Source organism: Choloepus didactylus, chromosome 2 (assembly GCF_015220235.1).
Source record: "Choloepus didactylus isolate mChoDid1 chromosome 2, mChoDid1.pri, whole genome shotgun sequence".
In the NCBI taxonomy this organism is placed as follows: domain Eukaryota; kingdom Metazoa; phylum Chordata; class Mammalia; order Pilosa; family Megalonychidae; genus Choloepus; species Choloepus didactylus.
The window spans coordinates 92,774,971-92,791,690 of NC_051308.1; the positions used below are offsets into that span (position 1 = coordinate 92,774,971).

Here is a 16,720-nt window from a genome sequence, read left to right on the forward strand (position 1 = left end):
GTTTCAAATTTTGGAGTCATCTGGATCTCGTTGCTTTCTCAAACCCACATTCAAGCCATCAGCAGACCTTTTCAGCTCTATTCTTCAAACTGTACTCAGAATCCAGCCACTTCTCATTACCCTCACTAGTAACACCTTGGTACAATTCTCCATCATATTTTTTTCTTTACTTTTTAAAAAAATAGCTTTATTGAGGTATAAATTACATGCCATAATATTCATCCATTGTGTAAGTGTATAATTTAATTATCTTTAGTAACTTTACAGTTGTGTAACCATCACCACAACCCAATTTTAGAACATTGCCACACCCCAAAAGGATCCCTCATGCCCATTTGCAGTCATTCCCTTTCTCCTCCTCAGCCCCAGGCAACCACTATCTAGTTTCTGTCTCTATAGATTTGCCTTTTTTGGAAATTTCATGTAAATGGAATTATACTGTATGTAGTCTTTTGCATCTGGCTTCTTTCACTTAGCATAAGGCTTTTGAGGCTCATCTGTGTCGTTGTTTATAATCAGTACTTCATTCTGTTTTGTTGCTGAATAGCATTCAGTATATGGCCAGACCACATTTTATTTATCCACTCACCAATTGATGGACATTTGGGTTGTTTCCACTTTTTGGCTATTGCAATTACTTCTGCTATGAACGTATGTATACAAGTGTGGACATATGTTTTCGTTTCCTTTAAGTAGATACCTAGGAGTGGAATTGCTGGGTTGTATGGTAAGTTCATGTCTAATATTTTAAGAAATTACCAGATTGTTTTCCAAAGTGGCTGTACTATTTTACCTTTACAACTGCAATTTATGAGAGTTCTGGATTCTTCACATCTTCATCAACACTTGTTGTCTGTCTTTTTAATTAAGCCATTCTAGTGGATTTGAACTGGTATCTCATGGTGGTTTGAATTTGTATTTCCAAGGTTAATGATAATGAACATGTTTGTGCTTATTAGCCATTTGTATATCTTTTTTGGTGAAATGTTTATTTAACTGTTTTGCCCATTGAAAAAATTGGTTTGTCTTATTATTGTGTTTTAACTGATACAAGTTATCATATATATGGTTTTACACATATTTTCTCCTAGTTGGTAGCTTTTCATTTCCTTAATGGTGACTTTCAAAGTGCAAACAGATTTAATTTTGATGAAGTCTAGTTTATACATTTTTTCTTTCATGAATCATGCTTTTGTGTCATATCTCAGAACCTAACTGAAACCCACAAAGATTATTTTCTGAGTTTCTTCCAGAAGTTTTATTGTTTTAACTGTTAAATTTAGATCTCTGATCTATTTTGAGTTAATTTGTGTGTATGGTGTGAGGTAAGCATCTAAATTCATCCCTTCATGTGCGACTATCCACTTGTCTCAGCACCGTTTGTTGGAAAGGCCATCCTTTCCCCATTGAATTGTGTTGCCACCTTTGTTGAAAGTTAATTGACCATAAAGGAAAGGCTTATTTCTGGACTTATAATTCTGTTCCATTGATCTAAATGTCTGTCCTTAAGGCCTGTACTACACTGTCTTGATTACTGTAGTTTTATAGTAAGTTTTCAAATTGGGAAGTAAAGATCCACCCAATTTGTTCTTTTTTCAAAATTGTTTTTGGTTATTCTGTGTCCTTAGTATTTCCAAATGAATTTTAGGATCAGTTTTCCAATTTCTGCAAAAAAAGACTGCTAGAATTTTGATAGGGGTTATTTTGAATCTGGAGGTCAATTTGGAGAGCACTGACATCTTAACCATGTCATGTCTTCCAATCTGTGAAAATGAAATGTCCCTCTTTATATTTAAGTCTTCTTTAGTTTCTCTCAACAGTGTTTTGTGTTTTTTTTGTTTAGTTTAGTTTTGTATATATATATATTTTTATTGAAATTGTTCACATACCATATAACTATACAAAGATCCAAAGTGTGCAATCAATTGCCCATGGTACCATCATACAGCTGTGCATCCTTCACCACAATTAATTTTTTTTTCAATTTTTAGAACATTTTCATTACTCCAGAAAAAAAATAAAGACAAAAAAAGGAAACTTAAATCCTCCCATACCCCTAACTACCCCCCTCCGTTATTGATTCATAGTTTAGGTATAGTACCTTTTTTACTGTTGATGAAAGAATGTTAAAATACTACTAACTACAGAATATGGTTTGCAATAGGTATACATTTTTTTCCTATATGCCTCTCTATTACTAACTTCTAGTTATAGTGTCAGACATTTGTTCTAGTTCACGAGAGAGATTTCTAATATTTGTATAATCACGGACATTGTCCACCACAAGATTCACTGTTTTATACATTCCCATCTTTTAACCTCCAACTTTCCTTCTGGTGACATGCATGACTCTGAGCTTACCCTTTCCACCACCTTCACACACCATTCAGCACTGTTAGTTATTCTCACAACATGCTACCATCATCCCTGTCCATTTCCAAACATTTAAGTTCACCCTACTTGAACATTCTGCTCGTAATAAGCAACTGCTCCCCATTCTTTAGCTTCATTCTATATCCTGGTAACTTATATTTCATGACTATGAGTTTACATATTATAATTAGTTCATATCAGCGAGACCCTGCAATGTTTGACTTTATGTGTCTGTCTTATTTCACTCAATAGAGTGCCCTCAGGGTTTCTTTATCAACCCATTTTTTTAAAGATGGTTTGTTTACACACTATACATTCCGTCCTAAGTAAACAATCGTTGGTTGCCTTTATAGTCATGCATTTATGTATTCAGCACCATCACCACTATCTACATAACAACATCTCCATTTCTTCCATAAAGAAGGAGGAAGAGTCAAAGAAGATAGAGAGACAAAAGAAAAAAAAAAGAGAGAAAACAAAACAAAACAAAACATGACAGCTAGAAAGCAACAAAAGGAAAGATAGCATTAACCTGAAGTAGAATAAAGTCAGACAACATCACCAATGCCAGGAGTCCCATACCCTTCCCCTATTTCGCCCCCCACCATATGCATTTAGCTTTGGTATATTGCCTTTGTTATATTAAAGGAAGCATAACACGATGTTTCTGTTAATTATAGTCTCTAGTTTGCATTGATTGTATTTTCCCCCCAATCCCACCCTATTTTTAACGCCTTGCAATGTTGACATTCATTTGTTCTACCTCATGTAAAAACATATTTGCACCTTTTGTTACAATCGTTGAGCACCCAAGGTTTCCCTGAGTTATACAGTCCCAGTCTTTATCTTTCATCTTTTGTTCTGGTGTCCCACATGATCCCAGCCTTCCTCTTTCAACCATACTCACAGTCATCTTTGTTTAGTGTACTTACATTGCTGTGCTGCTATCTCCCAAAATTGTTTTCCAAACTTCTCACTCCTGTTTTTTCCTTTCTGTCTGCAGTGTTTCCTTTAGTGTTTCCTGTAGCGCGGGTATCTTGTTCACAAACTCTGTTATTGTTTGTCAGAGAATATTTTAAGCTTTCCCTCATATTTGAAGGACAGCTTTGCTGGATATAGGATTCTTGGTGGTTTTTCTCTTTCGGTATCTTAAATATATCACCCCACTTCCTTCTTGCCTCCATGGCTTCTATTGAGGAATCTGCACATAGTCTTCTCAAGCTTCCTTTGTATGTGATGGATCACTTTTCTCTTGCTGCTTTCAGGATTCTCTCTTTATCTTTGACATTTGATAATTTGATTATTAAGTGTCTTGGTGTAGGCTTATTCAGATCTATTCTGTTTGGGGTACACTGCACTTCTTGGATCTGTAATTTTATGTCTTTCATAAGAGATGGGAAATTTTCATTGATTATTACCTCTATTATTGTTTCTGCCCCTTTTCCCTTTTCTTCGCCTTCTGGGACACCCATGACACGTACATTCCTGCATTTTGTTTTGTCCTTAAGTTCCCAGAGATGTTGCTCATATTTTTCCATTCTTTTCTCTACCTGTTCTTTTGTGTGTAGGCTTTCAGGTGCCTTGTTCTTTAGTTCCTGAGTGTTTTCTTCTTCCTGTTGAGATCTGCTGTTGTATGTTTCCATTGTGTCTTTCATCTCTTGTGTTGTGCCTTTCATTTCCATAGATTCTGCCAGTTGGCTTTTTGAACTTTCGATTTCTACCTTATGTATGCCCAGTGTTTTCATTATACGGTTCATCTCTTTTGCTGTATCTTCCCTAAACTTTTTGAATTGATTTAATATTACTTGTTTAAATTCCTGTATCTCAGTTGAAGTGTAAGTTTGTTCCTTTGACTGGGCCATAACTTCATTTTTCTTAGTGTAGGTTGTAGTTTTCTGTTGTCTAGGCATAGTTTCCTTGGTTATCCCATCAGGTATTCCCAGACCAAAATGGACTCAGGTCCCAGAAGGAAGAAATATTCACTATCTGGTTTCCCTGAGGGTGTGTCTTAGAAAATTGATACACCCCATGAGGCCTCAAGTCACTGTGCTTTTCTGCCCAGCAGGTGGTGCCTGGCAGCCCGTAACTCCAGACTAGGGTAAGAAGGTGTGGCCCGAGGCTGTTTTCCCTCAGGCTCTGGGGTATGGTTCTGAATGGAACGCGGGTAGTAGAGCTGGGCCCCACCTCTTTCCTCTTAGGCAAGATAGTCCCCCTAGGGAGAGGTCAAAAGCATTTTAATGATCTCTCTCTGCCTGTGCTACCTCCACCCTTGTCTGGGTCAGAGTGCTAGGAACTGAAAATGGCTGAGGCTTTCTCCACTGAACCAAAACAGGGAAAGAAAGCCCCCTTCAGGGCCAGTCTGCGGCCACCCTCTGGCTCTCCAAGGTCAGTTGTCACCCAAAGCCTCTGTCTGCTTGTTGGGGATTCGTAGGTTGTATCAAGCAGTCCACATTTGTTAATCAAAATGCCAGTTGGAGCTCAGCCGAGCTGTATTCACTTGCTCTGAGAGATACTCTCTAGCACAATGAGGCTTTGCAGCTTGGGCCATGGGGGAGGGGTCTCCCAGCTTGGAGCCACAGTTTTTACTTACAGATTTTATGCTATGATCTCAGGCATTCCTCCTAATTCAGGTTGGTGTAGGATGAGTGAGTGGTCACATTTGTCCCCCCACAGTTATTCTGGATTATTTACTAGTTGTTTCTGGTTGTTTATTAGTTGTTCCAGGGAGACTAACTAGCTTCCACTCCTCTCTATGCCACCATCTTAGAGCCTTCTCCATTACTTTTGACATGGATTATTGCAAAAGCCTCCTATCTGGTCTCTCTGCTTCTATCCTTGTCCCTTCTTCAGTCTACTCTCAATGCAGTCAGAAAGATTCTATTAAAATGTGTCATCTCAAAAAAAAATATGTCATGTCATGTTACTCTTCTGCTCCACACTCTCCAGTGGCTTTCCATTTTACTAAGAATAAAAGCCAAAATCTTTACAATGGCTTTTTTTTTCATGTGCTACCTCCTCCCCTGCCCCCAACCTGTCTGATCTCAACTCCTATTACTCTCTCGTTTTCTCACTCTGCACCAGCCATCTGGCTTCTGTTCTGTTTCTTGAACATCTGCAGATAATCCCTCTTCAGACCAGGCTTTTGCGCTTGCTGTTGCCACTGCCTGCAATACTCTTGCCTCAAATATCTGCATAGCTTGTCCCCTCTCTTTCTTCAGGTTTTGCTCAATGTCTCCTGCACAGTGATGCCTTCCTTGACCACTCCATTTAAAATATATTAAAGAGCATGGGTTTTGGTCAGCTTTGCTCACTGCTGTATTTCTAATACTTAGTATAATGCTTGGCACATTGTAGTGGATTCTGTGGTGTACCATCCAGCTCCTCCTTTTGGACTGAGGCACTCGTTCCCCAGCTGCTGGGAGTGTTGGTGGCTGATGGCTCTTGGCTGAGTCCCTCTCCAGACAGTGCTCTCAGCTAAGGGGCATTGCTTCAGCCAAGTTCATGCCCCTGCCCTGGAGACAGAGGAAAGACTGCATCCAGTCACTGGTCATTGTTGGGGTAGGAAGGCCCAGTCTTCTTGCCTCAGTTTGGGATGACTCTGAAGGACCGTCCCAGCTCCAGTGCTGCCCATGGGATCAGCTGAGGCTTTTGTTGTAACCGCATCGCAGGGCAACTCCTCCCTCAGTCCAATCCTACGTACTTCACTCTCCCAGAAGTACTGATGGAGAGGGCATTCCTTAGCAGACTTTCTACACATAAAGCTTCAGTGCAGTGTGTTTCCCAGAGAACTTGACCTAAGACAGTTGGTACCAGGAGTGGGCTGAGGATGCAATCCATTGGTTGGTTAAGAGTATGTTTAATTTCCACATATTTGTGAAATTTCCAGTTTTCCTTCCGCTATTGATTTATAGTCTCATTCCATTGTGGTCAAAGAAGATACTTTGTGTGATTTCAAGCTCTTAAAATTTATTGAGAATTGTTTTTATGACCTAACACATGGTTTGGAGAACGTTCCATGTGCACTTGAGATGCTGCTGTTGTTGGAGTGTTCTGTTTGTATCTTTAGGACTAGTTGGTTTATAGTGTTCTTCAAGTCCCCTCTTTCCTTATTGCTCTTATATCTAGATGTTCTATCCATGATTTTTTTCTTTTTATCCATAAATACTTTAATATCTATCTCTAACAGATAAGGACGGAAGAAAAACATAACCACAATTTGATTATTACACAAAATGGAATTAACAATTCCTTAATATAATCTACAGTCAGGCCATGTTTAATATCCTAAAACTGTATTTTTACAATGTTTGTTTTTAATCAAGAGCCAAACAAGCCTTACACATTGAATTTTGATGTATTTCAAAAGTACCCCTTTATGTATGCCATTTATTTGTTGAAGGTCCTTGGTCTTTTGTCTTGTAAACCTCCCATGCTCTGGGTTTTGTTGACTGTTTCTGTGGCATTGGTTAGGATGTTCCATTATCCTATTTCCTGTAAATTGGTGGTTAGACCCAGACTTTAGTTTGTATTCAGGTTCATTTATGTTTCCTTTGGTTAAGATACTTCTCAGGGGTGGTGAGTCCATCCCATGGCACATATCAGGGGGTGAGTGTCTGTCATTTCTCCAAGCAGTGGGTTTGACTGTTCCACCTTTAGGGATGTTAGGATGGATTGGAACATTCAGTGTTATCAGCCCGATCCACTTATTGTAAAAATTCCTATGGACTTTCCCAAACTCACTAGGCCATTAGGGATGTCAAATGGTGTTCTATACATTATTGAAAGTGGGTTATTGAACTCTGCAACTATTTCTGTGGAACTGTCAATTTCTCCTTTGATTTCTGTCAATGTTTGTTTCATATATTTTGGAGTTCTGTTATTTGGTATACATATGTTTATAATTGTTAATCAATTGATCCTTTTATCAATATATATTGTCTCTGTCTCTGTAATAATTTTTGACTTAAAAATCTATTTTGTCTGATATTAGCATAGCTACCACAGCTCTCTTTTGGTTATTATTCCATGGAATATCTTTTCTCATCCTTTCACTTTCAACCTATTTGTGTCATTGGATCTTAAAAGCAGCAAACAGTTGGATCATGCTTCTAAGATTTTATTCTGCCAATCTCTTTTAATTGGTAAGTTTAATCCATTTACATGCAAGGCAGTTACATTTAAGGTGATTACAATAGGGTCAGGGAAGAATATGTTTGGCAACCAGGTAACACACTGGGGTATACACTTGGTATTTCCTTGTCAAACTGTGACAAGAAATAGACAAGTGCAGCAGCCTGTCTTAGAAGGTATGGTGACTGAGGGCTCAGATCCCTCAGGGATAAGGGTCTGGGCAAGCCACCTAGGCCTACAGAGGTGCTAATTGAGGGTGACAGGAATCTAGAATGGGTAGTAGAGGGGATGACATCACTTGTAGCCTTGAGATCAGCTGCAATAGCAGGGACTACACTTTACCCACTTATCTTTTTAAGTATTTCCCAGAAGAGGCCAACCAGAATCTCATTATATGAAGCAAGTATATCTTAGCAGTAAATGGATTGTAGTGGATCCTGTAGCACACCACCTAGATCCCCCTTCTGGACTGAGGCATTCATTTCCTAATTGTTGGGAATGTTGGCTCTGAGCCAAGGCCCTCTCCAGGAATTGCCCTTAGCTGAAGAAAGAAAGTGCCTCACCCAAGATCATGTTTGCCCCCTCACCCTGCTCCCACCACCCAGGGCAATAACTGGACAATGTGAGTGTATAAGTCTGGCCTCCTTGCATCAAGGCAAGGATAATTCTGCAAAAAATTAGGAAACTTATCTCTATAATACCAATTTATATAGAAATCCTAATACCACCCATTACCAACACCTTGCACTGGTTTGGAACATTTGTCACAACTGATTATTTGGCTTCCCTTTTTTACTCTGAGGCACTTCTAAGGAAACTAGGACCCTTCAGTGTAGTTTGAAGAGGGAAAGAGAAACACTGGCGTAATCCCATATTTACATAAGTCATTTAACTCTAGGAAATTCCAGCTTTCTGAGGAGCACAGATGTTAGTTTAGACTATATAGATTTAACAAGGCAATTAAGTAATCATTTAATTGTAACTAACTAAATACTAAGCAGATATATATATATGCACCAGTAATTTTGATTGTAATTCTTTGAGTGTTTCCATGGAATGTGCCTCACCCAACTGTGGGTGATAACTCTGATGAGATAATTTCCATGAAGGCGTGGCTCCACCCATTCAGGGTGGGCCTTGATCAGTGGAGCCATATAAATGAGCTGAAGGGCAGAGGGAACTCAGTGCAGGTGCAGCTATGAGTGATGTTTTGAAGAGGAGCTACAGACAAGAGGGACACTTGGAAGAAAAGTCTCATCTGCAGGTCCTGTGCTTTCTTCAAAGTGTCCCTCTTGGCTGTGGCAAGCTTGCTCCTTCTGTCTGATCTTATATTGTGCACCAGTAATATAAATTAAATATATACTTATTTAATCATCAAAACCCTGTGAAGATATTATCATCCCAACTTTAGAGCTGGGAAAACTAAGACAAAGGCTGAATAATTTTGCTTTGGTTATTTACCTAGTAACTTCACATCCAGTGTATTCAAAGCAGCGTGGCTTAGTAGCTAACGATCTTGTGCCTGGATCAAATCCTGGCTCCTCCACTCACTGTGTATCCTAGGACACATCTTCATCTAAGTCATTCTACACGTATGTAAAATGAGAATAAAAGGATTACCTACTTTATAAGGGTTTCAGGATTGAATTGGTACATGCTAAGTAATTAAGAACAGTGGCATGCAGGCGTTTTTCCATAGAAAGGGCAGGATTGAGGAAGAAGACAAGCTAATTTTACACATGTGGTAGCCAAAAGTTTGCTCTGCTATCACCGTTCTTCTTGCCACCTTCCACTGTTCTCTTTGCTTGTCTCTCTGAGGAAACTGAGCTCCTTGATGGGTGGGATCGTGTTGTTTTTGGCTTTCATACATTCAAGACCTAGCAAGGATGATGCCTGGCACATGCTAGGTGCTTAATGATTACATCCCGATGTGCTTTGGGGAGGAAGGCAAAAAGTTCAAGTGATTGAACGATTTCCCTGATTCCGAGCTTCAAATGAGGAAATAAAGGGTTGTTGATGTTTATTGGTAATTTCCACTTTTCCCCTGTGATGCTTTAAGCTGGAGATAAAATTCTGGTAACTGAGCAGTATAATAGGAGACTTATCTCTATAATACCAATTTATATTCTCAGGTTATAGAAATCCTAAGTCCCAATTGATCACCCCAATGCATATCACTGTCAACTTTCATGGGGGACTGTTGGCTTTACTTCTGAGGCAATCTTCTTGTCAGCCTTCTCATACCTTAAAAGTTTGAGAGGGCTGGCTCCTCTTTGAAACCCGTCTTACATGTTAGTGATAATTTTTTTAGCCACTAATTCCTTTAGTCAAACAATTTAAGAATCAAACTGTTTCCATTGAACAATATGTGTACTTTGCAAATCACTGCTCTATGTCAGTAAACTATATACCTTTCTACTCAGAACAGTCTGAAGTCAACTGAAATGGAACATTTCACCTCTTGGCAGATCTTAACTCCAGAAGGCCAGAATACATCTGCCCATACTCTTTCTGACCCTGTACACTATCTCAGAACCTGAAAATTACCTTTCTCTAGCCTCCACTAAAAATTAATGCACTTTGGGAATCACTTTTCAGTTAAAGATGAGCAAACTGTTGACTTCTGCTATCAGAATCCAGTAAGATCCCAATTTAAGTACCAGTTCCACTACTTATTAGCATGTCAATACATATTAAGAAACAAGGCCATCAGGACTGGCTAAAATCTTTGCTTTTAATCAAATTTATAAAGTTTACCAGTATAGATATATGGGTTGGGGGAAGGGAGAGAACCTAGACTGGCAGAAGACAGCTTGAGACATCAAGGAAATAGAGGCCAGGTATTTGTGATGAAAATCAGTGGAAGACCTCAAGTCACCATGTGAACCTCCCCCCTTCCCACTAGTGTGTTGACATAGAAACGGTCTTCTATGTTCCCAGCATCTGGCACCTGATTGATACTTGATCCCTTGCTTAATTATACCTGAGCCTCATCTTTTGCTCAAACTCTCCAGCTCAGGCAGGGTTTCCTTCTCTGATGGCATATTATCTTTTTTTGTCAAGGGAAATTTTTGATAAATTTCTTACACTTACATTGCAATATGGAATAAATTAGCAGCTCTTAACCAATCTTTATTTACCCACTTGCTAGATAACACACTACCTGATGCCCATAACTAGTTGGCTGTCTATTAAGTCTATATTCTTTTTTTTTTTTTTTTTTTTTTTTTACCGATTTCCACTTTTAGGAAAATTGTCAAATTAGGTATGGGAAAAACTGAAGGAAACTATCTGTAAAATGACACTTTGTGGATAGACTATGTAAAAAAAAAATGACTCTAATTAGCAGACTGTCAAAGAAATGGCATAATCCTTAATCAAAAGATCATGTCATGATCACCCTATCCATAGATGTGCGCTTCTAACCATAGTTGTCCTCAGAAAGTCTGAAAATCAATAGCACTCTTGACTTGATATCTGTTGTGATTGTCCTCTGGGTATTTCTGGAAAGCCACAGAGCCCCTGCTTTGAGCTCCAAAAGGGGACTCAACCCTACAACCGAAAGTATGAATGAAGACCAACATATGGTGGAAGGAAAAGGGCCAAGGAAACATTTTTTTTTGGCTTCTTAAAAGAAGCATCATGCAAATGTTAAGATGGCCAATGTTACACTTTCATCCTTTTTCTGTTGTTTTCTATTTCATTTCACAAGTAGAAATTTTATGGTTGAATGTCTTCAAGCACCTAAAAAATAATGAATTCTTAAGTGTGTCAAGTTAAGATGCACTAAAAAAAGCTTTATCTATAAATAGGTTGACTGTGGTTAACTGCAGACTATGGGTAGCATAAGGATTGCATAGGGAATGTGAAATTAACACTGAAAATGCTAAGTTATGAAATATACATAATGATAATCACTGGTGATGTTAGAAAACACATAACCTAATAATTTAGGTTCTGTTTATTCCCAACCTTTCTAACCTGTGGTAAGTTCGCATTTACCTTCTACATCTTGCCTCAAGAGTTGGGTGGAATTTTACTTTCTGTGGTTTGTAATGTGAAATAAGTAACTGACTTTTTCAACCACGCCCTCCTCTCATTCCCCAACCTGACTCCCCCAATCACTTTTATCATGAAGTACAATTTGTTATAACAAAGGACAAAAACACACTCTGTTTCCCCCCGTCCCAACTTTCCAGAGCAGCTCATGGGACAGAGACACGTTCGGAAGTTTATGTGACTAAATCTGTCAAGCATTACCTGCAGCATCTTTAGCTTTATCTTGCCATGTATCAGAGAACACAGAGAACAAGATTTATATGGCCAAATTGTGGAGAAATGCTTAAATGAACATCTCATTTCACTGGATAAGCTTCTATTGCCATTTTTCCATTGTGTTCCTAGCCAAGGGCCCAAGGTATTAGTGGTGTTTTAAGTTAATACTACCAACTCGATGGCACACACCTGGTGGCATGATCAGTACCTGTGAATGTGACCTAATCTGGAAAGAGGGTTTTTGTAGATGTAATCAAGGTAAGGTCATACTGGATTAGGATGTGTCCTAAATCCAATGACTGGTATCCTTATAAGGAGAGATGAAGACACAGAGGATATACAGAGGGAAGGTGATGTGACAGATGAGGCAGAGATTGGAGTGTGCAGCTGCAAGCCAAGGAACACCAAGGACAGCAGGCGACCACCAGAACGTAGGAGAGAAATACGGAACAGATTCCCCTTTAGAGCCTTTGGAAGGAACTTGGCCCTGCTGACACCTTGATTTCAGTGTTGTAGCTTCCAGAACTACAAGTTTGTTTCTGTTGTTTTAAGCCACCCAGTTTGTGGTAATTTGTTTTGGCAGCCATAGGAAACTAATACACCAAATTTATCCATCGCATCAATATAGAGTATTTTGACCAAAACCTTAGACTGAAAAGCTTGGATCAAGGGAGGGCTTACTAGTACTTGAATAATTTAAGTGTTTAAGAACCACTGTAACCATGAGTAAAGAAGGCACATATATGATTAGTGACTAAATGACAAATTTTTCTAAAGCTGGGCCTGCAAGCCAGAAGTTCTAGATGCGGCATTTTAGGCAATCAACGTCTCTCAATACTTTATGTTAAAAGCTAAGTAAATGATAAACAAATGCCTCACTGACTTCTTAAACAAGTGATAATGTCTATGATTGTGCTAACAAAAATATGAAATATAAGTACTGAGATTTATTTTGGGTCCTTCAATTTATTCCCAGAAGAACAGTGAAACTGTTTTCTACAGCCAGCACTTTCCATCATCAAAAAGTACTCCCCCTTCCTTCTTGACTGTTTTCAATATGGGTATAGCTACCCTGAGAACAGAGACCATGACTATTATCCCCCATGACAATACTTGCTTTGACCGATTTTGTTTTATAGTTCTTGAAAGTGAGAAATCAAGTCTTTGGATGATAAACTTCTAGAACATAATGTACTTTGGTTACCATTTTTGGCATATGACAGACCTTCTTGCTTCAGAATTTAGGAATGGATTAGAAGCTCCAGGGTTCATTATTTAGAGAATACTTTATTAGTTTCTGTAATCAAACCCATGTAGATAAGACCTTACATATTTAATACAGTGCATTACCCCTGTACAAATGGAAAAAAATTAAATTTAATGTTTCTAGACCAATATGGCTGTTAATTTCTGTACAATGCCAACTCAACACGGTACAACTGGGATACTTTTTTCCAAAGTTGACAGCACAGCTAAAGTTTCCAAAAATTCAAATTATATATATATGTATATATATATATATATATTTATATAAAAAGACCAATAGCAGTATGTTATGCATCAATAGCAGCAACAGCTTTTCCAGGTTCTGCAGTCATCTGAACAAAATTATAGAGACATCCAGCACACTCCATTAAAAAAAAAAAAAAAAGAAACAAAAAAAGTAAAAAATAAAAATCCCAGAAAACAGTAAGTTCTGTTACTGTTATGGTACCTGGCACCCATTTTTTATTAGCTTCTCAATCATCATCGGGAAAGAAAACATTCTAGAATAACATCATTAAAAACAGGTCTGATACAGCACAGTCACTACTACCTATCATAAAGCAGGTACAAGATATTTTACATTCACAGAGGTATGATACAGTATTGTCCTACATCTATAATACTAAAGGATATAATTAAAAAGGCATTATTTGAGACTTGATTCTACTTTTCCAGCAGAGGGCCCAAAGGTTGGTGTGACACAGCTCTGGTGAAGAAATGCACCTTCTTAGATAGGATTTTCTTTAATTAGCGGCACAGTTCTAAGGACGTTGCTCTTCATGAACATCAGCTAAAAACCGTTTTAAAAAAACAAACAAAAAAGGAAATATGTGATTCATACAAAGATGATGGAGCGAAGGCAAGCAGGACTCAACCTAACTAGTATTTTGCCATATTTGTCATGTTCGAATGCTGAGCGCTCCGTTGAAGAAAGGAGAGGCCAAGTAGCAATTCCCAAAGCTTCGGGCCACAACCAAAACACAGCATCATTTCAAACAGAAGCAGTAGCCAAACACTGCCCATTTGGAGATATTCAAGGATGCTGACATCAATATTTAATCATCTGCTCACTCATCCAGGAAGAAGGGGAGATCAGTCATTGTACTTTGATTGTGTTCAACTCAATCACCATGTTACAAAAATAGCAAGCTGCCATAATAAAAAATAAGGCTCCTCTATCCAGCACCAGTTATCTTCAGTTCTTCACCACCAAGCCTACAAACACTATAACCATATCCAAAGAACATAAGAGAGCAAAGAAACCACATCTGATGTCTTAGCTGGGACTACTTCACTGATCAGGCTGAGCTATTCCTTTGTGGTTATTTTTCTCATATTCTGGTGTTTTCATCTAACCATAAGGATTTTAGTTCTAAATTATATGCACTCAAGGAATGTGTGCCCATACCTGTATATATCTGACTGAAGATGTGTGGCCATCAACAGAGCATGTGTTATACAGTAGGTGCAAGCTTGCAAAGCCTCACTTTTACTGGTGTAGCAGCTGTGTGTCAGTATAAATTGCTCCTATGTCCCTTGTGCACCTCCAAACTCTGGACAGAATAATGTCACAGACCATTTTACCCCTTTGGCTGCTGGCAATATCTGACTTCATTCTCCCTTTCCCCTCCCTCCCCCCATCCCCCAAACCCGGCAATAAACCATAGCCTTTTAAGATTTTGTTTCTTCGGTTTTGATCGCCTGAGGTTTGATTGGTCCAGTTCTAACAGGTTTCGTGGCTATGGTGGATGCAGGGGGTGGCTTTTCTTCTACTTTTTCCTGACAGACACCAGGAGGGTCAGTCAGCGTTTCAGGAGGTTTACTTGAATCACTGTCCACTTTCTGGGCTTTGCCTCCTATCTGTTTGCTCTGTTGCTGTTCAGAGAAGAACCGTTGCGTGGACTGAAGAACCTCTGCTCTCTGCTTTGCCTTAAAAAATGAGAAAAAACAACTGAAAATGCTGCAGCATTACCAAAGCCTGTTAATCAATCTCAATTCAAATTCTTTTACCAATCATAAATCAGTTATTCCCCACACTGGTTTGGCCCAAACCAAAAGTACCTCATTGATCTTTCAACTTTTAATTCATGGATTTCTTCCTATCTTTGTAAAATAGTCCATATGGTTTATTTTTACATTTGAAACAACAGGACCACCTCCCACCACCTTTTAAAAGCTTGCCATCTTAAAGAATAATAAAATAGAATTTGCTGCTGGTTTGCATTTTTTTCTAGAACAAAGCTTACTGATAAAATTTATTTAGGGAGCCTGCTTGCAAATTTGAAAACATATAGGTAACACTTAAAACTTCTAGTTATCAATATTTGGTCTACAGTAAAATGAAAAGGAAGCACTTATATTGTGGCATTACCAACACCTAGGACCAAATGTCTTGTGGCTGAGTCCTCTTCCCACAGCTCTCTTCTGCAGGGGAAGAGCATCAGAAATTAGTAACTACAACTTCACTTGATCACTAAGTTCTGATAGCTCCTACCACATTCTGAGCTGGTAAAATAGATAATTTCTTAGTTTCACTGACTATGAGCCCCAAAGAATATACTTACGCCAATCTGTAAATTATATCACTGTAACATACACAGTTAAAACTCAGGTTTCTACACTTCTTGCATACAATAAAATACTCTTCATGTTATACTGGTAAATTTGTATTAGCCAAAGATCTGAAGCAATTTTCAAGACATTTGTACCCTCCCCCACCGCAAAGCTCTAACGTCATTTTCAATATGGGACCACAGGAAAATCAAGTGCCAAGGAGCCAGGGACAGAACTGGAAACCAAGGCAAATAGTTTCCAAACCTTTCTACATGTAACAGTACTTTTAGTGGTAATTACAGACTAAGTCCTGGCCACACAGCCTTAATAAAAGTAGATAATATCTAACAAGGGTTTTACTGCAGGATAATCTTTATATTTGATTACTCAGGATCAGAAACACAAGGGATTATCAACCCAGAATGAAACTTTAGTCAGGCAACAAAATTCTCTCAAAAGATTATCATAAACATGTTTCTAATTCAGAGTAAAGCATTACTACAGACATTTCCCTATTGGAAAGAAGCTTTTGTTTGTTCTAGTCTGACCTGCTATAGTGACAAAATAGGCAATATTTCTAAGAAATGAACTTATTAAGCTGGCGGTACAGGCAGACAGATAGTTTGTGCAATAAAAACTGTCCCCACACAGACTCCTAGGCACTCTTCAGGATTAGCAAACCTCACATTTATCAGTGCCTTTCATCATGAAGGATCCCAAAGTGCTTTTCTGAGTATCTACAACTGCTCACTACACTGCGGAATATAGCCACCTCAGGCGGCAGACCAAAAAAGAAAACTGTATTTGGATGACTCATGAGGGGGGAAAAAAAAATCAAGACAGGTAACATGTCTTACCCATTTGAGAGTTTTGACATGACAATGATTTACATCTTGAGTTTGGGGAGAGGGGAGGAGTGGAGGGGGGGAAAAGGGGGAAAAGAACAACAACAACAAAAAACCATAAAAAGGGGGGGAAAACAAAAAAAAAAAAAAAGGGAGGAGGGAAAAAAAGAAAATCAATGAAAAGAGGAAAAAAAAAATGGGGAAGCCTATAATAATGCATATTACTTTTTTGCTCTTCTAAAAAATGTAGCATTTAAACTCAGATCTCCCTCAACTAT

At 38.5% G+C, this 16,720-nt stretch overlaps 1 protein-coding gene across 10 annotated transcripts in view; it reads right to left on the bottom strand.

Moving 5' to 3' along the window:
- Positions 1-13,423: 13,423 nt before the first annotated feature.
- The window catches only part of PRRC2C (proline rich coiled-coil 2C), a 106,246-nt gene continuing 102,949 nt past the window's right edge, over positions 13,424-16,720 (bottom strand). For 5 of the 10 annotated variants that reach the window (XM_037825351.1, XM_037825354.1, XM_037825352.1 and 2 more), the window contains one exon: positions 13,424-14,973. In XM_037825351.1, the coding sequence (XP_037681279.1) occupies positions 14,716-14,973 (258 nt within the window). In that variant the 3' untranslated portion in view covers positions 13,424-14,715. Of the gene's footprint in view, positions 14,974-15,415; positions 15,469-16,720 lie in introns of all 10 variants that reach the window. The other 5 variants (XM_037825358.1, XM_037825357.1, XM_037825353.1 and 2 more) reach the window with 2 other exon arrangements.